Here is a 21,265-nt window from a genome sequence, read left to right as displayed (position 1 = left end):
AACAATTCCCAGAGAAAACACTAAATAAAGAACCTCTAAATGGATTTGTAAAAAAGGCAAACAGGAAGAACCAGCTGGCAACATGTAGGAAGATAAAAGGGTGAGACAAATTAATATGTGGGAGAGAATTTTTTTAAAAGTGAGACACAATAAACAGACAGAAAGAAAAAAGCTGCTGGCATTTTATTAGCCCAGAGAAAGGAATGGCAAACACATTTAGGAACACGAGTGCATTTTGCTGTGTGTGCAAGCCCAGGCTCAGGATCCAGCCTGTCCCTCCTCGCTGGCAGCAGTGTCCCAGCCATGGTTGGATGTGCTGGGAGTGGTGGCACAGCCCTTGCTCCTCACTGTGGGGCTCTGGCAGCCTTTCTTTATGAAATGCTGGATGGAGTTTGATGAGTGACCTTAGACATGAAGGTTTCTAACAAGAAGGCTTTGGGGGATACAATGAGTCTGAATTAGGGCCTGTTTCTAAAGAGAGAAACAGCTCAGACAGCCCTGGAATGGCCTCTTCCTGGGCTCTGTCCAGGACACTTGTTAGCCCTGTGCAGTAATTGCTCTAATGAGCTCCTGGACAAGCTCTGTGTTACTTTCCCTGCTCAGTTCTGCATCTCCCATTCCTGCAGCACTAATTATGCTGAGCATTTTGGGGTGATTTAACCCACCTCACTGCTGACTCAGCACCTCTGAGGTCACTGCATTGCATCTGTGCAGAAACACAACTCTGCCTTCCCTGCCCAGTGTTTATAACCTGGACAGGGATGGGAAATGGTGACAGCTGTGGAGACAGCACAGGAAAAGACAGGGAAGGGAAATAAATGAAATGGGGAGGACACAGTGCATGGAACAGCAGAACAGGAGTGAGCTGGGACCTGCACTGCACAGCAGCTCACGGGGTGTGCAGCTCATCTGAGCTCCTTCTGTCCTCCTGTAACATGCAAATCTTGCAAAGCAAGAACAAACAAGCAACTCCAAGACAGAGAGACTTGGGCTGAAGGTACAGGGCAGAGAGAGGAACCCAAGGATACAAAGAGCAAGGGGGGATGCCCCTGGGAGAGGCAGGGGTGATAGCAGCACTGGGGCTGGTAAGCAGACAGTGAAATGCACTGTGACAGCTCAGCAGATGTGTCTGTGTTGTAAGAGAGCAGGAACATGGGAATTACACCACCATCAGGAAAAACCCCTGAGGAATTAACACACCAGAGCTTTAAGGGATCAGTGAAGAAACGGGAAGAAAACAAATAATTTTGTAAATTACTAATGCTGGAAATCAGCCATGAGTTCCAGACTGCATGGCACAGACAATTATCTCTGATTACAGGCACAGTGCACTTGGAAAAGCAGGCCATATTCTGGTGTGATGCATAAACTGTAATTTCTCTACAAAAGTCTGTTTCATAGAGTATGCAGACAGGCACAGACCTACAGCCACAGTAACTCTTTGTGGGGTTTCGATTTTTGTTTATTGGCTATGTAACATTTGTAAAGAATTACAAGAGATGAGCAAACTGCTGCTGTAACCCAACAGGAGATTTCTCAGTTCAGTACACTGAATAATAGAACCTAAACTGCCAGTATGAGCCACATTATGGAAGTGTATTGAAATTAAGAGAGTTTTTAGCACAAGTATGACATGAAGATAAAAGAAGACGGTCTGGGGGGTTCTGGCTGTGCTTCACCTTTGCCTGCCTGGCTCTGTTGCACCCCTGGACAATGTCTGAGTGCAGGAAGCACCTGGAAACTCCAGGCTGTCAAGCTGTGACCTGATCCTGTGGCTCTGCAGCACAGACCACAGGCTGAAGCCTTGGTTTCCCTCCTGTCCTGCACTGTGCTCAGCTCTCCATGGAATTGCTGCAGTTTCATCACCCATCACTATTCCCATATATCCTAAGAAATTCTCCAGTCTCTCCTCTGCTGTGATGACCTGCAGTGCCACCAGAGATGTGCCTGCTGGAGGCCTGACTGCACTGTCAGCACTGTCAGCACTGGGCAGGTTCTGGAAGGATCTAAAACTCTTCATCAAGTGAATCAGGGGAGACTGAACTTTGCTAGGAAAAAACCTGGTTGTGTCCACCTCCATGTCCTGCTGAACTTTTCCTTCAGCACTGCAAATGCTCAGAGTGTGCAGATGTGAACACTCAGCAAGAAAGAAGCTGGAACAGAGTCGGTCTCCAAGGTGTATTTAAGCCTGTGCTGTTACCAAACCCACTGTGGTAATTATTTCAGTTGCCTTACAGGATTTGGCTAAACATGGTGGTATAAACCAATGAGTCACTAGCCAGGGAAAAGTCGTGGTCTGCATTTGAAAGATGGGAGTATGGGGCCTGGAGCCAGCTCAGTATCACATCAAAGAAGAGTTTAATAAGTGATGCCTAATGGCCATTATGCAAATTATTAATGGTAATTACAAGTGACAAGATAAAATCATATTCCAGTGTGGTTGCACAAACATCACTGAGGCAATGCTTATGAAAGCAAAGTTCTGTTGAACCAGACACACCTTTCTTGTAGTTGACACAAGAAAACATTATCAGCTTTGATAAGCAAAGCGAGGTGAGCGTGTGGAGCCGGGCTGGGCACAGCGACAGCCACAGGACCAGACTGTCCTGCCCACAGCACCCCTTGGGAATGTGGCATCCTCCTGCCTCTCCATGCCTGGGCACCAGTACTCACCCTTATCCCCTCTTTCACTCTCTTTTCTCATCCATCAAGCACACAAGTCTCAGCAGCACTGGAACTGACACTGTGTGTGACCACTGCTGGTTGTCCTGGCCAAGGGCCTCTTGTGGCTTCCTGCACCTGAAACCAATTGTTTCCTCCAGTCCTACACTGAGCTGGTAAATCCTTTAGGGACACGTTTATGTCTTAGACTTGCACAGTCCCTTCCCTGTGTTCTGCCCCAAGGCTGTGTCCCAAGGCTACAGGAATAGAGTAATAACAAAAGCGGAGGTAAAGAAATCAGTTTAGTGGGGGGAAAAGCCAGTACTGAGGGAGCACAGACCTGTCTGTCTTGGTGCCGAGCCCTGGAGCCCTGACATGGCCATGAGGACAGAGACAACACCACAGTTTGTGTTTAAAATACCACCAGCTTAGCCAGGGACCAGCTTCTGGGTGCATTTGCTGTATCAGACACATGTTCCGTGCCCCAGTGAAATTGGCAGGAGCCCATAAAAACTCCAAAGAATGTAATTGTATCCCAAATACGAGTTCTTGGGAAGAATTGTATGCTCATGTCTAATCTTCACAGGTAAATTGGGATTTGAGAGTCTGTGGACCATTCCACCAGGACATGAGTGAAAGGTTGTACAGTGCTGCTGCTGTTTGTTTTGTGGAGCAAGACCTGCTCCTTCCTCCCATCAGAGAGCTGCTGAAGGAAGCAGGGCTAGGTGCTCCATGCCCACCTGTAGAGAAATGCCCAACATCTGCAGTGTCTCCCCTGAATTCAACAATCTGCAAGGGAAAGAAAGGCACCCCCAGCCCGCCCCATCTCTGCAGGTTGTGCTTGGGTAACTCCTGAAAACCTCTCCAGCAGAAGCGAAGCTCCAAGCAAGCATTATATTAATTTCTCTTGGCTCCAACAGCCACACCCTGTCTTCAATTATATTCCTCAAAATGACAGATGAAAGCCAGATTTGCTCCCTCTCCTCCTTTTTGTTCATGATTTTCCCGACTGTGAGTCTAGGCTGTGTGGGGAGCACAGGGGCTGTGTCTTGGGGGAGGATGGACTTGTATTTCAGGCACTGCAGTCTCAGGGAGGAATCCGAGCTCCGACAGACTTCAGCTCTGTCCTTAAGCAAGTTATTTCCCTGCACCATATGAATAATGAATATTCCTGGATGCCGCCAGCCTTGGGTAGGCGGCTTTTTTATCATTTTTGATCTAAGTAAAGAAATAAATTATCCCACTGGAGAGTGGAAAGCTTTAACTCATGCTGGTGTGAAGACGATCCTATCTAAATGTACTTGGGGACACTCTCCTGCCATGGTGACAGCATGAGTGAAAGCAGCTGAGGGTACAAGTGTTGGTTTTCTCTGCTCTTCTTCCCAGAGGGGACGCTGCTCTCAGAGCTCCTGCAGTGTCACCCTCACTGCCAACAGGGATCTGTCACAACTGCTCCTGTGCATATGGACATCCTCCAGTCAAAGGCTGCTTTGTGAGTAAGAGCTGAGTGGAAATTCCACGCTGTAGGGAACAGAAGCCATCGTCCCCCGGAGAGTGGAATATCCTCTCATTACAGCGACGGCTGGAGAAGGACACTGGCACTGGTGGAGCCAGTTCTCTGAATTCTCCCTTGGCTATTGCCTGCCTGGATGGGAGGTTGTGCTCCTCTGACCAGCCAGGCTGTGCTGATACCTGCTACTGCTCAGAAAAACTCCATTAAGAAATGCAGAAAGCTTTTCTCCTTCTTATTTCGTGTGCAGCACAATCTTCGTAATGGCAATCTTCGTATCCAGGGATCTGGATATATCACTTGTGGATACTCCCTTTCCTGTCATCTCTGTCTTTATCTATCATCACCACAAACGGAGAAAGCATGGACAGCAATTAAAGCAATTGAAAAATAACTTCAGCGAGGTCCTTCATGCAGTTGACATCAACCTGTGTGTCACTCATGCACAGGGACACTGAGCAGGACTGAGCTTCACAGTGCAAGCAACTTGACTTCTTGTGTTTGCATAACTAAAGACATTTAAGCCATAAATAGGGAACTAAATCCATGGGGGATTTACCTCAGTGATTTTGGAAATCTCACAATAGAGCAGATATTAAGAGCTGTGCCAGGTGACCAACATCCACACCACAGTGTCTGTTGTCTCTTCTCTATTACAGTCACAACTGTTCACACTTTTCAGAAGTGAGAAATTCTATTAGTTTTCCATTTTTTGTTTCACAAGGTCTACCATGTGATATAAAAAAAGGTTATTGGACTAAGAATAAATACAAATTAATATAAGATAAAAGGCACTTTGATGTTATAAATACCAATGGTTCTTCTTTGTACATAATCTAGGGCAACTTTTTTTCTTGACTTGTTGCAAAGTTTGCATCATACAAAAAAGCTGATGACTCATAAAACACTATTTTACTTTTTGGAATAAGCTGCTGACATGTAAAGTATCTTCCTTGTGAACTGGGATTTCTAGAGGGAAACTGCCTATGGGCTATTTAATCTTGGCATAAACAGCCAGACTAGCCAGCCCCGTGGGAAGAAGAAACACCCCACAGGTGACACCCCCTTTGGAAGGTATAAATGGAGACCTGCAGCAGCCGCCAGCCTGCAGTCGGACTCAGTATCACGCTCTGCATCTTGCTTTGGGCTGTGGGTTGGCGCTGCAGCTGGGCCTCGCCATGAGCTGTAGTATCAAGCAGACAACTGGCTCTCTCAGGGGCAGGACCAGCGGCGGCAGCTGTGTGATCGGTGGTGGCGGTGGTGGCGCGGCGCGCATCTCCTCGGTCTCCTCTGGAAGATACACCACCTGCGGGATAGGCGGTGGCCGAGGCTTTTCTGGGAGAAGCTACTGCGGTGGTGTGAATTATGGAGGGGGACTGAGCACCGGCAGCTTGGTCGGTGGGAACTTTGGAGGTGGCTTAGGAGCCACCGTCCTCGGAGGATGCCCAGGCATGGGGTTCAGTGGTGGCAGCGCTCGCTTTGGCGGTGGCATGGGAGGTGGCATGGGGATGGGTCTTGGTGGAGGTGGTTTTTCTGGTGACGGCATTCTTCTTTCTGGTGACGAGAAGGTCACCATGCAAAATCTGAATGACCGCCTGGCTTCTTACCTGGACAAGGTGAGGTGCCTGGAACAAGAGAATGCTGACCTGGAGTGCAGGATCAGGGAGTGGTATGCCAAGCAGGGCCCTTTTTGTGAGCCACGGGACTACAGCTGCTATTATAAAGAAATAGAAGATCTTCAGAACCAGGTAACACCTCCTCCCAGCTGCTTTCTCCCTTTTTCTGGTGCTGGTTGATAACTCAGTCCATTATCAGGAGTAAAAAATTGTTGTAAAATGTCTTTTGTAAACAGCTATTACAACTTCTGCCCGTGGAAAGCCCAGAGCTTAGAGATAAAACTGGAGAGTTTGTCTCTGTTGCTGTTATTCATCAGATATATTGAAGGGGAAAATGTTACTTCATGGAATGCATCTGGATGGGCTCAGTAGTCTTTTTTAATCTAGTTTGTGCCAAAGTGGTCAAATAGGTGCATGGCAAGAAGAGAACTAAAAGATAAATAAATAATGGATCACATCAATTTACCTGAATTTATGTTATTGTCATAGTCTTGCAAAATTTCAGTTAAACCTTATTTCCTTTTCCTTATTAGTTTACTCTTTCATGTAGAAGTGGGAAATATAGGACATCTAATTAAAACTAAGAATAAAGAGAACATGGCCATAACACATTTAGAATGGGCAATTTAAAATTCAAAATCTTTGCAAAGTGTTTGGCAAATATTTAAGATGTCAATGCACAAAGAGTAAAGAGAAAAGAATCCAGGAAAGAGACTGAAGAAGATAGGCTCATCATTAATTAATTTAAATAAAACTTTAAATCTCATAAGATTTAGATTTAATGGGCTGAGGTGGATTGTAGCAGGTGCTGGACAGTAATTACATCTCCTGTACTCTCTGCACCTGAACCATGAATTTTATAATTTTAATGATTTCACTGCCCTTCCCTGAATATCTCTGTGAGTGATGCACTCCTCAGGTCCCCATCCATAATACCCAGGATTTTGAAATAAGAGGGGAGAAAGAGGGTGTGGTTGCACCAGGCAATGGGTGCTTTGAGCCCAAGGACAGGAGCAGAGACCTGGAATAAATGTTCTTTTTCCAGATTGTCTGTGCAACCATAGACAACAACAAGATCATTCTGAACATCGACAACAGCAGGATGACAGCCGATGACTTCCGAGTGAAGTGAGTACCTGGGGCTGTCCCCTCTGCTGTCACCCCTCTCAGGGCTCTCAGCTGCTCTCCTGTGACCCAGGACAGGCTGAGGCTGTGCAGAAGAATTCTCTCATCCAGTGTCTAATTAGCGGCAATTCCAGGAGGGGGAGTTTGGGATGCCAAGCTGGTTTAGAGTGGAGATTAAAGGAAGCAGAAGGGATCTGCAGACTGGGAGCAGTGAGGGTTCAGCCAAGCTGCTGCTCCAGCATGCACTGTCTTATAGAGGGGAAAGTTTTAGTTTTTCCTGTCAGAGCTCAGAAATGCAAGTGGTGTCAGACACTGAGTGCTCTTTCTTGCTTCCCTCCTCCCTTGCAGGTACGAGACGGAGCTGGCGCTGCGCCAGAGCGTGGAGGCCGACATCAACGGGCTGCGCCAGGTGCTGGACCAGCTGACGCTGTGCAGGTCTGACCTGGAGGCACAGCTGGAGTCGCTGCGGGAGGAGCTCTGCTGCCTGAAGAAGAACCATGAGGAGGTAGGTCCTGCCCTCTCCTGTACAAAGCGTTCACTCCGGTGGGATCCATCGCCCCGGGGTGATGGAGACCATCGCGTGACCCAGGAGCTGTGAAGATCCTGGGCTCCGAACTTGGCTCCCTCAGTTCTTTCTTTTGTTTTAAACCTGACCTGATCTGGATGGTGTTTGCAGGAAATGTGCTGTCTGAGGAAGCAATCGACTGGAGATGTGAGCGTGGAGGTCAATGCCTGCCCTGGCCCAGACCTGAGGAAGATCCTGGAGGAGATGAGGTGCCAGTATGAGACGCTGATTGAACGCAACCGCAAAGAAGTTGAGGATTGGTACGAGTGCAAGGTGAGTAAATAATTCCCACAGCTCTGACTTTCCCTGGCTAACTCCCAAGCAATCAGCCCACAGGGATTTATTGCATGTAAAACCCACAAAAAAGCCTGTAAGAACATTTAGCATTTCTTGACACTGACCAAGTGACACAAGGGAGGGACACTGCCATCCTGTGTCCCTGTCATGGCCTGAAGGAAGCGCTGCATGTTGGTAGGATTTGAGGTATGAATTCTCTACAAAGCAGTAAGTGGTGAGAAGAACAAGAAGCAGCTTAATTAGAAGAACAAGAGGAATGACAAGCCAGGTTTTACACTGCCATTAGGATGAGAGTTTTCACCCAAACCTTTCTCATTTCATGTCTTTTCTAACTTCTTTGCTCTTTCCTTAATACTTGATCCAGCTCATACTGCACATTCCCTAAAGCTCTTTACCCTGGATTGGTGATTTCAGATTGAGGAGGTGAATCGGGAGGTTATTACAAGTGGTCAGGAGGTGGAGACGTGCAACAACCAAGTGACTGAACTGAGACGCCAATTGCAAGCCCTGGAAATCGATCTCCAAGCTCAGCTCAGCCAGGTGGGTGATGAGCTGGTGCAAACCTCATCCATCTCACAGAAGTCATAGCTAAATGCAGTGTTTCTCCTGCCTGTGTTTGTCTTATGTCCCATGTCACCCCTCAGAGGGACAATCTGGAGTCCTCGCTGGCGGAGACGGAGTGTCGCTACAACAACCACCTTGCTGAGCTGCAGAGCCAGATCACCTGTGTGGAGCAGCAGCTGGGTGACCTGCGGGCAGAGATGGAGTGCCAGAACCAAGAGTACAAGATCCTGCTGGACGTCAAGTGCCGCCTGGAGCAGGAGATCCACACGTACCGCTGCCTGCTGGAGGGAGGCCAGCAGGACCTTATGTAAGTGGGCTTGGGACACACCAAAAAATACAATAAAATACCTGTGTCCTGGTTATTTCAACATAAGAGAAAAGTGAAGGACCTGCTGAGCTCATTCTCCCTTACTGACCTATTTGACCTGCCTGGTGTCAGGGTGGTGAACTGCTTCTTCTCCTGTGCTGTTGGTGCCACAAGGAGAATTAGAATTGCAACATTTTTCTGCTGAAAATGGAAGCAGACTGAGAGCAGCAGGGGTGCTGACAATCTGTAGCTCTAGCTTATCTGTTATTTCTGTCACTAAAATATTATTTTCCTGTCTTCTCAGTCAGCAAGGAGGAATTGGTCAGTCTTCAAGTCTAGGAGGAGGAGTTGCAAGAAGCAGTGGGATAGGAGGAGGAGGCATCATTAGGACAAGCCACACTTACACTTCGTCTGCCCAGATCCCATCCTGTGCAGCTGCGGAGATCCAAGGTAAGAACTGTTCTGCTCTAAACATTTCCAGTCTTCTCTGCTCTATCCAGCACTGATGGGCTGGAAGAAAGATCTTTCCCATGTAGCTTACAGGTGCTACTTGAAAGTTTTATTGTGGGGCCCTTGGGAAATACAAGACAGGAGCCACAGAGGAGTGGCTGAGAGGAGAGATTTTGGGAGCTGGGACTCTGCTGGGATGCATGAGAATTGCCAGAGGGAAGAGGGACACAAGGGAGAGGGACAGAGCCAGCAGGCAGGCAAGCCATGGAGAACCTGGGGAAAGGACTGACGTGAAATGAGGGATAAAGGAAAGAGGAGGAAAAAGAAAGGTACTCAGAAATCAGGTGGGCAAAGAAAGGGCAGAAATCATGGGAATACTGGCAGATAACTACTAGGCATCATTCACAGCAAAACTTCCAGCCAAACTGAAAAAGAAAGAAGGAAATATAGTGACAGCTGGGCCAGGAGAATGACGTGAGCAGGGGCATTGATGTAGCATGGACCCCACTGCCATTCCCTCATCCAGATTGCTGCTGGAGCAGTGTCTGCAGCTTCCACCTTTTGGCATTTTGATGCAGCCTCTGCTGCAGCCAGTGACAGATCCATCTGCCAGGCTGGCAGGAGCCATCAGATCTTCCCAGGAAGGGGCAGTATTTATCTGAAATTCTAATTGAATTGGCTTGTGAAACGATCACGTGTAGAGAATGACAGTGTGGGAAAGAATCTATTTTTGCTATAAACACAGTAATGTTTCCTTTGATCTCTCCAGTGCCTTGCCGAAGGATTTGTGATTAAGCAGAGAAATGAGAATATCCAACAAGAGAAGCCTGAAGCAGAGCTACAGATGAAGAGAGAGAATATTTAGTGCATGTGTCTGCAGAGAGCACGGAGCGTGCTCCTCTGTTGCTCAGCCATGCTAAGCAATGTGTCAGAGGGATGAGCAGAGCATTGAGCCACATTCTGCTTTATTTTGCTATTTGCTTTTCAGTCTGTATTGCTGTGTGTGGCCCAGCACCAAGACTATTGCTGTAGTCAGCCAGGGCTATGATCACTTATGTACCTGCTGCTGAAAAATGTCTCTAATAAACTTTGCTTCTGCCTAATGCAATCAAGAACCTGTGTCTGAAACTGAGTTCCTTTTGAACACCAGCTGCTGATCCATGAGCAAGGGGCACCTAAAGTGGTCAGGATCACTCTGAACTGGGAACAAAGCTGCTTTGCCAGCAGGAGAGAGGGGCCTTGCTGACCTGGCAGGTCTTGTGCAGCTTGTCCTCCCTGTTGTCACAGCCTGAGGCAGATGTTGCCCATTCCTGTGTGACACCTGCCCTGATCCCCATGAACAGGTCTGTGTCCTTCCCACACAGCACTGGGCTGAAACCCAGTTTTAGAAGAACTTTGAAAGTCAGTGATGGAACGTCCAAAGATAGTTTGCCTTGGTCCCAGTCTAGTGCTGACAGATCTGGGCTGAGCACTCTCATGCTCTATCTCCCAGTCCGGGGACTGTTGAGGATGAAATTTTGGTGTCCACAACTGATTCCATTTCTGCTGACATGGCTTATGTTCAAACCTATCCCTTTCATTCTATGGGAATCTTCACACTGGGAAAAGGACTGCAGGCAAAAGGTTTATCTCCTCTCTTTTCACACAGGGACTGTGTCATTTACTGGTCATTCTCTGATTGCCAAGAGTTTCAACCTGAACATCGAGAGTGGTTGAAAGATCATCTCTGTGTTAAACACACCTTGTCTGGGAAGCTGCAGAGGGCAGGGTGGGAACTGAAAAGCTGCAGCTTATCAAAGAATAGATTTGAGAAAAAAGCCAGGCAGGGCCTTTGGACACCCAGAGCCACCCAATTGTCACAGACCAGGCAGGTCAGTCCCTCCCTGGCCTTGACCAGCAGCTGGTGCTGAGCTGGTTTTGTCCTGGCCCTGACCTGCAGAGCAGCCGTGGGCCACGGTGAGCTGGCAGAGTCACTCTGGGTTTGGAGAACTGGCAGTTCAAAGTGTTATGAGGGTGTTTTGAGGATTAAATTGTTGGTCCAGAAAGCCAAGCAGTGGTGGTTTTGGTAGTGGTGTGCCTGTTACAGAGTCACATTCACCTGTGAGATGACCCCAAACTCCTGATTATTCCTTTTCCACCAAAGGCTGGAGTTATGGAACAGCCAGACTCAGGACAGGAGGAGAACAGGTACAAAGACAAAACCACCTCAGGACTGGACATACAGTATAGTGTGGCACACTTTTCTACTGCCAGTTCTTTTATAAAGACACCAATTTCTCTGATGAAACAGAAATTTAACATGGGAGCAAGTGCCTGAAGAAATTCAACCACTAATGTCTCAGGGAGCAGGTGAAAGGTGCCCTTCTCCTGTTGTGAGAGGCCACAGAGAGAAGATGTTCCAGTGATATTTCTTTATTTCATCTACCACACACTAATAGTATCCATGGGCAAGGCAAGATAATGCAGTGCTGGAACACCTGCAATGACTCAGAGAAGTGGCCAAAGGTAGAAGTTTTTAACCAAAACAAATTAAGCATTATTTAAAGTTCAGTTCCAGCCCTGCATGAAGTACCAGACTTGATGCAGAATTCTTTCAGTAGATATGTATGGCCAGTGTTTCACAAGAGTTCAAAAGAGATACAAATTGTGGCTATAATGGCAAATTCCCTTGTGTTGGACTCCAGTGGATATCCTCGTTGTTCTCAGAGCTCTGGCTGAGAAGTTAAAAAGCAAATCTTTCCCTTTCCATTCCCACTGTCTCCTCCTGCCTTGTTCAGTGCAAAGACAGACAGTGACATAACCCACTGCTGCACTTTTTGGCCTCAATCCTTCCCAATCTGAGTCCTCACACTCTTGTTTCTAGAAATACAAAGACACTGCACTGAGACTCTTCCAGTTTCCAGTCTTCTGGAAACTCTTGGCTACCTGTGGTACATAAAAGCTTCCCAGTCTCTCCTGGCAGCCCCAGCTGATTCCCACCAGCTGTGGGCTGGTTCCTCCTCTTGCGAACTGCTACTGACATCTAGCTGCTCCTCCAGATTCCCTGGGCTCATATCAAAGGCCTTCCCACCCTTTCCACCACATCCAGCAGGTCCAAAGCATGCACTTTCATAAAGGAGCTGTCCTGAATTCCTGAGAGGTGAAAGAGAACTAATGACATGCTCAGAAAGAGACTCTAATGATCCAGAAATTATGAATATGCCTCTGGAAAGGCCCTGGGGGGTACAGCCTCAGCTCCTGGGACGCTCTGATGTTGTTTGTGGACCTACAAGTTGGGTTGAGTCCTGAAGGCAGCTCAGGAGAGGCAGGTTGTGATTAACAGTTCCCCAGCAGAAAACACCCTGGAAACGCTTCATTTATTAAAGAGCTGCAAATTATGGAGCTGCAAAGGTTGGAAGCCACATTTCCATAAGATTTTCCTATTTCTTTGTGCTGATGAGACAGACCCAGGAAGCTCATGAGTTCAAATAACTGAATGAAAACATGAGGGAAAGCTTAATTTAATTTTTTAAGGAACAATTACTTAGTTTTGTCTTAGTGCTCTCATTTCCTGGAGACAAACAGGATAAAAACAAGGCAGAGGGAAGTGTGTGCAGGAGAAGGTCTGGGCACAGGGGGTTGCTGCAGGCACCCAGAGCTGTGAGGGGCAGAGGGGACTGAGGTGTCCTGGAGGAGCAGGAGCGTCCCCAGCCTGCAGACACCCTGCACTCCCACGGAGCACAAGTCATCCCGTGTTTCTGCCTGAGCTACACTGATGTGCCCGGTGATAACTGCGGGGCTGGGGAAGGAATGTGTGCTCACTCAGGAGATGCTGGCTGCACACAGCTGTTGGGAAATTCCTGAGGAATCATCGGCAGAGCAGGCGAAGCTTCCAGCGACGCAGCTTTCAGCAGTTTCGGTTTGCTCCTGCCACCACACCCTGACTCCCAATTATCTTCTCCAGTCCTAGCAATGAAATCTGGTGATTCTTTCCTATACTCAATAAACTTCATTTGAGCTTTTAGCTATTCTGAGCTTTATTTCTGTGTGGTTTTGGGCCAGAGGGAGGCCCAGTGTGTCAGGGAGGGTAGGCGGACGTGCAGGCACTGTGTTGGGTCCAGCTGCAGCTCGGCCAGCTTGGAGTAAATCACTTTGGGAAGCATCTCCAAACCTGTCTCCAGCCTGCTGGAGAGATCACTGGAATGCTTCTGCCTTTCATGGCATGGATAAGGAACATCCAAAGGGAGACATCTTTTTAACAGAAATAAGAATAAGAGTAATAAAATGATAGGTAAATCCATGAATACTGGGGAAAGTCAGTCCTTAGGTAAAGAGATCATTTACCTGCCATAACAATAGCTATTCCAATCCACAATCCTGACACTCAGTGAGGATTTCAGCAAGAGTTTGAGCTCACTTTTCCCTGCTGAAGGAGGTTTGGAGAATTTCTTACAAGGAGCTGTTGGGTTCAGAAAGCCATGGAATGCCTGTCCCTTGCTGCATGGCCACTGGAAAGGGGGTCTCTAGGGAGAAGGCCAGTGCTCTGGAACCTCAGCAAAACATCTCATGAAAAGAGGCTTAGCCTGAATTTTGATTACAAGACTGTGAAAGGATTCATACGTTTTATTTTCTTTGCTTAATTAAGATTTGGAAACATTACTGATAGACAGTCTCTAGTTTGTACCAAATCCAGCTTCTCCAGCCCAGGTAGAACTCCGCAGGGCAGTGACTGCTCTGCAGCTCTATCAGCAGTTCTGTCTTTATATGTCCCAGGACAGCAATCCCAAAGCTCTGATTAAAATGCAGCATGTATTGACAGAGAAATTGGCCATAGGATGTTTCCACTCCCATCCAGTGTTTCAAACCCACCCTTTCCCAGCAACAATTACAATCCATAATAAGGAGAAGTGCAGAAATTATCTTTCACTGAACAACAGGAAATACTTAAAGCACTTTTACCTTCCTTTACACACTCCACATAATGAAACAAATCCTTTGTGGATTACTGGAGAGCCACAATCATGTATGAAGAACCTTTCATCCGTGCCCATTATGAGTTCCCTCCTTGGTCTTACTTGTCTCACAGCAGAGTGTTTCAGATTTGTCATCTTGGCAGTGGAGAGATTTAAAGGTTAATCTCTGTGTCTCTGATCTTTCCAGAGTTCTTACATCATGCTTCATACATCACTCGAAAAGCAAACTTAGTATTTCTTCTTTCTGTTTCATCTTACATATCCCAACCTCAGCACCTTGCATGAAAACTGCTTATTCAACTCAAAATAAAATGAAAATAAATTAATGAGAGATAAAGACCTCTTTGATGCAATAACCTTTAATGATTTCTTCCTGGTATGTAATTTAGGACAGTGTTTTTCCTGGCTTAACGCTGTAAGTTTGCATCATAAACAAAAAGCTGATGATTCATAAAACATTATTGCTAATGTATTTTTGAAATTAGCAAGAGACATGTAAAGCATCTTCCTTGTCTACCAGGCTTCTTGAAAGGAAACTTCCCTTTGAGAAATTATTCTTGGCACCAATGGCTGGAGTAGCCAGCCTTATGGGAAGAAGGAGCAGAGGTGACACCCACTGTGGAAGGTATAAATAGGGATGGGCGGCCAGGGCCAGCTCGCAGTCTGATTTCGTATCAAGCTGTGCATCTTGCTTTGGGCTTCTGCTTGCATTTCCCACCGCTGTCGCCATGAGTTGCAACATTAAGGAGACCATTACTGTGTCTAGCAAAGGCAGGAGCAGCGGTGGCAGCTGCATCATTGGTGGTGGTGGTGGTGGAGCACGGATTTCTTCCTTTGGCATAGGCAGTGGCAGAGGTTTTTCTGGAAGGAGCTACTGCGGCGGAGTGAATTACGGAGGGGGACTGAGTGTTGGGAGCTTGGCTGGTGGGAGCTATGGAGGTGGCAACTGCTATGGCAATGGCCTCGGCTTTGGCCTCGGAGGCGGTGTGGTTGTTGGGGGTCTTGGTGGCGACTGCTTGCTTTCATCCTGCGATGAGAAGGTCACCATGCAAAACCTCAATGACCGCCTGGCCTCCTACCTGGACAAGGTGAAGTGCTTGGAGAAGGAGAATGCTGAGCTGGAGTGCAGGATCAGAGAGTGGTATGCAACACAGGGCCTCTCCTGCGAGCCCCGCGACTACAGCTGCTACTACAAAGAGATTGAAGATCTCCAGAACCAGGTAAACCCCCCTCGGGTTGTTCCTCCCCTTTGGAAAGCTTATTCCTGAGTTTGTGTTTAGAACAAACTGCAGTTGTGGGAGGGAACTCTGGTGCTTGTGAATGTCTTTGCAAACAGAAATTTTGGCAAATTCCCCTATGACATTGCTGAGTGTGGGTGCTGCAAGGTGGTATGAGTGTGGGAGAATGCTCTGAAAGAGGAAAAGGATGCTTTGCTACATTGTATGTGACTATATAATTGCAAATGTAACCAATGTACTCGGAGAAAATATAGTGGTGTCAGCCACACAGGGAGAGCAATGCAAACTAAGGCACAATCAAAAACATACACTTTGAATGTTTTGTCAGACTTTATCAAATGAAAGATTATAAATCTCTAGGTGGGAAAAGCTGAGAATTGAAACTGATCGTCACAGTGACACAAACAGCCTGACATTAATAAGTCCACAATGAAATGTATGGCTGATCTTAAGGCTTAAAGACCCCTTCCCTCCATGCTCCCTGAAAGTCCTTAAATCTGAAGGCCAGAACATGCCAGCTGGAATGTCAGTTGAGATTTACTATCTTAAGGAAGGTTCTTTAGGTTTATTTTTTGAAGCATCTTTGGAATTTGCCTTCAGATCTTGAAACTGGGAAGTTCCATCCCACAACTCTTTAATTCCCAGCTCTGTGTGGCTGATCTCCTTTCTTCTGTGAGTAAAGGAGGCAAAGCCACCTCCCTCAGCTTCTCTGCTTAAGGGACAAGGTTACTTATGTAAGAAGGTAACAGAAAAAGAGAAATGTGAAGAGTTCCTAGCTAATTGCAAGGCAGAAAATCCTACAGAGTAGAACAGCAGACAGGAGACATCTCTCATGGTTTGCTGTTTTCCAGATTGTCTGCGCAACCATTGATAACAACAAGATCATCCTGGACATTGATAACAGCAGGATGGCTGCTGACGACTTCCGTGTGAAGTGAGTGCCCCTCTGTGAACCTGCTGCCTCCCCCCTGCTCCTTTCCCCCTCCCTGGGAGGCTCAGAGCACTAATTACAGAGGCTCCAGACACGTCTCCCCACGCCACTTCGGTAGGGCAGGATGATGAAAGGCATTTTGCTCCTGGTCACCAGCCCTCCCTTAATTAGTGTTCAAACATTTAGCAACGGCGGCGTTTGTGGTGAGGCTGGGGACAGACAGCTCAGGGAGTGGCTCCTTTTCACCCCAGACCAGCACAGATGGGATCAACAAAGCAGAAATGCAGCTGAGTAAGTGACACCAAATATACAGTGAGACGGAGCAGGGAAAAAAAAACCCAAAAAACATGAGGAAGAAAAGCTTTCATGTAACAGACACGAAGTGGTGCAGAAATCCAAGGCACGCAGAAATCCAGCAAAATGCAGGTCAAAGCATGGAGCTGGGGAAGGAGATCCTGGCAGAAACAGAAGCCATGTGGGACGTCCCCATCCTGAATCTGTGCTTTATGTCACAACCCAGGTACGAGACGGAGCTGGCGCTGCGCCAGAGCGTGGAGGCCGACATCAACGGGCTGCGCCAGGTGCTGGACCAGCTGACGCTGTGCAGGTCTGACCTGGAGGCACAGCTGGAGTCGCTGCGGGAGGAGCTCTGCTGCCTGAAGAAGAACCACGAGGAGGTAGGTCCTGCCCAGCCCTGCATCATGGCCCTGGCAGAAAGCTTTGCCACTGTGCTTGGAATGTAAATGATCCACTTTCAGGCCACAGCTTTCCCACCGAACTTTCTGGGGCTCAGAGCACTCTGCCTCAGAAGGGAAGGGAGATCTGGCAAGGGCAGTGCTTGCACTGGGAATGCCAGAGGGGAAAGCTGCTGCTGACTGCAGTGGATGAAGAAACAAATTAGCCAACAGATTCCCTGGAAAAACACTTGCACCATCCTCCAGTGCCTTTCACAGCCACAGCAGGGAGGAAGGTCTCACAGCGAGGGCAGTTCTTGGCCACTGAGCTTTGCTCTTCTGTGCTGCCTTCCAAAAACCAGTATGATCTGATCTGGGATTTATTTCCAGGAGATGAGTTGCCTGAGGAAGCAATCAACTGGAGATGTGAGTGTGGAGGTCAATGCCTGCCCGGGACCAGATCTCAGGCAAATCTTGGAGGATTTGAGATGCCAGTATGAAACACTGATAGCGCGCAACCGCAAGGAAGTCGAGGATTGGTACGAGTGCAAGGTAAGCAACAAACCAAACTTGTGCTGCAAACCAGACTGACACACACAGCCCCGGGCCCAGGAGCCTTTCAGAGACCAGACATGGAGACAATAAGCAGTTCTTCCTTCCCAGTGAAGCCCAAGAGCAGCACTTAACATACCCTGTGTTCCACAGGAGCCACAGGCCTGTCTGACCAGTTTGTTATGTCCCATCTGGAACAGCAGCATTTACCTCAAGGCCTTGTTGTTGGAACAGAGATATTCCACATTTGGATTAAAGAGATTTAATAGCCATGAGGTTAATGGGATTTGTAAAAAGAACAAGCAGGGGAGCTGGTAGGGAACACCCTGTGCACATGGAACCTGCCTTGCTCCCTGTTTCCTTTTCCTCACCATGTTCTGCCCCTATCAAAGCAAATCCAGCATACCCAGATGTGCCTAAAGCTCTTTACCCTGGATTGGTGATTTCAGATTGAGGAGGTGAATCGGGAGGTTATTACGAGCGGTCAGGAGGTGGAGACGTGCAACAACCAGGTGACTGAACTGAGACGCCAATTGCAAACCCTGGAAATCGATCTCCAAGCTCAGCTCAGCCAGGTGGGTGATGAGCTGACTCAGCTCCAACTGGTCATTGCTGGGTTTCTCAGCAGAAACCAACCAGCACAATGGTGGCGAATGGCCCGTTCATTTTTTGACTGGAGGGTTACACTAAAATCATTGTTGTTTTTTTGCTTATCTTATCAGAGAAATAACTTGGAATCATCTCTGGCTGAAACGGAGTGCCAGTACAACTCTCTCCTCAGTGAGCTACAGAACCAGATCACATGTGTGGAGCAGCAGTTGGCTGAAATAAGAGCAGAAATCGAGTGCCAGAACCAAGAGTACAAGACCTTGCTGGACGTCAAGTGCCGCCTGGAGCAGGAGATCCAGACCTACCGGTGCTTGTTGGAAGGAGGACAGCAGGACCTCATGTAAGTACCTCTCCAGGTCCACTAGAGAATTAATGAAAATGTCAGGGATCTGCATTACAGATTGGGTATACAGCCTGATCTTCAGTCCTTCTTAAGGCTTTCTCTGAGATGAAGAAATTGCCTCATTAACAACTTCCTTGTGATGAACATCTGAATCAGAACTAAATGTCAGTCCTTGGGATCTGCAAAGTAGAACACCAAATCTGTTAACTGCTGGTGACAGCAATGTCACTGCTGGCATTAAGTTCAGCATTGGTGACAGTCCCTTTTTTATAGTGAGATGGATGAGAACTGTCCATGCCAAGGGGGAGCACAAATGTAAAGCAACTCTGCAAGTGAAAGAAAATGTGATGTAAAATACTGTAATGCCTATAAAGGCCATAATTTGAGACTTTGTGTCAGAAGTCAGTCAGCAGTGACATGCAAAGTTCTAAAATTCCCTATTTCTCTCACCAAATTTATCCCACTAGTCACGGAGGAGGAATGGGAACTGGCGGAGGGGTCATTAGGACGAGCCACACCTACACAACAACTTCAGGTGCCCACTGCCAGGCCCAGGTCCCACCCTGCAAGACTGGAGACATACAAGGTAAGTGTTGTAAGGGCTGCATTTTCACAAAAGGAGAACTGCCTTTGTTCATTTCCTCATGCACTGAGGCCAGGAGACAGCACATTCCTGGATGTGTCATTGGCATCCTCTCAGAGTCACTGTGCCACAGGGGGGATCTGATACCGTGGTGGTGTCACTGAGAAATGGGTTTAGAGAGCTTGGACTGAGCATGGGATAGAGGAAGCAAACAGGAGACAAAAAGGAGCAGTAGAATGCAGAGGAGAAGGCCGGGGAGATAAAGCATGATGGGGAAATTTGGAAGAAGATGTGAAGGAGACAACAGCCAAAGCTTAGCAAAAGAGTCTGGAAAGAGTGAAAAGTAAACCTATAACTTTACAAGTGAAAATTCCCATTAAAGCAAATTATTTAGGGAATTTCTGGAGCTTCCTGGGTTGCTGCCAGCTGCACCAGCTTAGCAGTACATTCCAGAAACAAGGGCACCACCAGGATCTGATATCTGTTATGTGAAGGATTTTACTTGTGTTCCAATCCAATAACACTGCTGTGTTTTCTCTCCAGTGACCTGCAGGAGAATTTGTGATTAAGGAGAAACAGACTGGAAGGTGACAGGGAAACCCAGAGAACAGTCCCGGCTCACTGCACCCTCTGTGCAGAGAAAGTAGAAGTAACTCAGTGATGCTTGGCCACGTAGCTAAAGGGGGTGTCAGGAGCCACCTCCTCTGTTCTGCTCTTCTGTTCTGCAATGCTGTAACCTCTAGAAGTTACCTGAGCTAGTCAGGTCACTTATGTACCTGCTGGTGAAAAATGTTTCTAATAAAACTTTGCTTCTGCCTAATGCAATCAAGAACCTGTGTCTGAAACTGAGTTCCTTTTGAACACCAGCTGCTGATCCATGAGCAAGGGGCACCTAAAGTGGTCAGGATCACTCTGAACTGGGAACAAAGCTGCTTTGCCAGCAGGAGAGAGGGGCCTTGCTGACCTGGCAGGTCTCGTCCAGCTTGTCCTCCCTGTTGTCACAGCCTGAGGCAGATGTTGCCCATTCCTGTGTGACACAGGGGGAGTCAGAGAAAGAACAGTGACAGAAATTCCCAAGGCTCAGGCAGATGTGAATCCACACACAGGTACCACCTGAGCAGCCATCTCTGGTGCACATGTCCAGATGTGTCAGGTGTTAAACTGGGAGATGTGCTGGTGCTGGGGGAGCACAGTGTCTGCCACACACATCTCACCAGGTGTCTCCTGGCCCTGCCTGTCCCCAGACTCGTGCAGTGAGGGCATGTCTGAGCAGGGGGATGCTTCTGGGCAGACCAGCCTCACCTTCTCTGTGTCAAACCACTGCCCGGGGAGGGGACAGCGTCCCTGCCAGCAGGGCAGCAGATATCCTCAGCTCCTCTGCCCTTCAGATAGCCAAGGGGTGGTTGGACATCCACAGCTGTGCAGAGACACCCACAGGACTTCTGGCTAATGGCCTGGAAGCCGTAAGCTGGTTTTGTACCTTATGTGACATGCTACAAAGATTTCTCACACCTAAACACGTATGGAATATTTTGGACTCCTTTGTTGAGAAATTAAAAAACATTTGAAACATAAAGGCAAATTCATTTCCCCAAGTCGCGCTCCTGACTGTGCCACACGCGTGTAAAGGAGCATTTCTGCGTCTGCTGTGGCCGGAATAAGCCGGGAGCAGAAAGCGGCAGAGGGAGGGCGGAATTCTGGCAGTGAGGAAGCGGAGAAGGGACAAGAGTGATCCCTGGCGGCCGGGAGGCGCTCCCGACCAGAGATGCTCATCCCGACAGGGGAGGAGGAACGGGGGATCCTGCCGGCAGCGCTGCACCTTCCTGGGCCGGGCCAGGGTCTCCCCCTGCTCTTCCCAAACTTGAATTTCTCCCTTGAACAACGCCCCGGAGCTGCTGCTCGCTCCTCCCAGCAGAGCAGCGTGAATCAGATCCTCCGTGAGCGAGAGGCAGATGCTCATCGAAACTAAAATCCTGGGAATTTGGCATCTGACTTTTCACCTTCTGCTCCATCGGCACTGCCCCTCTTGTACCACAGAATGAAATACCGAACTGAAGAACCTGTGAAAATATTTACACTGGGTTGGGTTTGGTTGTTTTTCCCAGAGGAAAGAGAAATTTAAAATACCTGTACTGGGTTGGTTTTATTTTATTTGTTTTCCCAAGAGACACTGAGCATGCCTGAGAAAAAAGGGCAAAATTGGCCAATCCAAAAAGTGTCCAGTTTGGACCGAGTCTGAAGCAGAGGTTTGCCATTAACACTGTATTTCTGTATTTAAAATCACCAAG

General features: G+C 47.8%; 2 protein-coding genes across 2 annotated transcripts; both read left to right on the top strand.

Moving 5' to 3' along the window:
• The first annotated feature begins 5,349 nt into the window (after nt 1-5,349).
• Nucleotides 5,350-10,210, top strand: LOC131094112 (keratin, type I cytoskeletal 19-like). The gene is made up of 8 exons (XM_058041585.1): nt 5,350-5,919; nt 6,833-6,915; nt 7,261-7,417; nt 7,589-7,750; nt 8,189-8,314; nt 8,419-8,645; nt 8,950-9,095; nt 9,865-10,210. The coding sequence occupies exons 1-8, from the start codon at nt 5,350-5,352 to the stop codon at nt 9,888-9,890; spliced, it is 1,497 nt and encodes a 498-aa protein (XP_057897568.1). The 3' UTR covers nt 9,891-10,210.
• Nucleotides 10,211-14,775: 4,565 nt separating this feature from the next.
• On the top strand, nt 14,776-19,809 carry LOC131094117 (keratin, type I cytoskeletal 19-like). The gene is made up of 8 exons (XM_058041592.1): nt 14,776-15,267; nt 16,137-16,219; nt 16,737-16,893; nt 17,281-17,442; nt 17,892-18,017; nt 18,165-18,391; nt 18,862-18,980; nt 19,521-19,809. The coding sequence occupies exons 1-8, from the start codon at nt 14,776-14,778 to the stop codon at nt 19,544-19,546; spliced, it is 1,392 nt and encodes a 463-aa protein (XP_057897575.1). The 3' UTR covers nt 19,547-19,809.
• The last annotated feature ends 1,456 nt before the right edge of the window (nt 19,810-21,265 follow it).

This window comes from Melospiza georgiana, chromosome 28, assembly GCF_028018845.1.
Source record: "Melospiza georgiana isolate bMelGeo1 chromosome 28, bMelGeo1.pri, whole genome shotgun sequence".
In the NCBI taxonomy this organism is placed as follows: Eukaryota; Metazoa; Chordata; class Aves; order Passeriformes; family Passerellidae; genus Melospiza; species Melospiza georgiana.
Note: the sequence above shows the minus strand (reverse complement) of the source record. Positions and strands in the feature narration are given on the sequence as shown.

What these genes read in the sequence shown, in the direction of transcription:
- LOC131094112 (XM_058041585.1), top strand. Translation starts at nt 5,350, where the DNA reads ATGAGCTGTAGTATCAAGCAGACAACTGGCTCTCTCAGGGGCAGGACC. An exon ending in GCCGATGACTTCCGAGTGAA is followed by an intron (nt 6,916 to 7,260) that starts GTGAGTACCTGG and finishes CCTCCCTTGCAG; the next exon opens with GTACGAGACGGAGCTGGCGC. An exon ending in TGCAGCTGCGGAGATCCAAG is followed by an intron (nt 9,096 to 9,864) that starts GTAAGAACTGTT and finishes TGATCTCTCCAG; the next exon opens with TGCCTTGCCGAAGGATTTGT.
- LOC131094117 (XM_058041592.1), top strand. Translation starts at nt 14,776, where the DNA reads ATGAGTTGCAACATTAAGGAGACCATTACTGTGTCTAGCAAAGGCAGG. An exon ending in TTGAAGATCTCCAGAACCAG is followed by an intron (nt 15,268 to 16,136) that starts GTAAACCCCCCT and finishes GCTGTTTTCCAG; the next exon opens with ATTGTCTGCGCAACCATTGA. An exon ending in GCTGACGACTTCCGTGTGAA is followed by an intron (nt 16,220 to 16,736) that starts GTGAGTGCCCCT and finishes GTCACAACCCAG; the next exon opens with GTACGAGACGGAGCTGGCGC.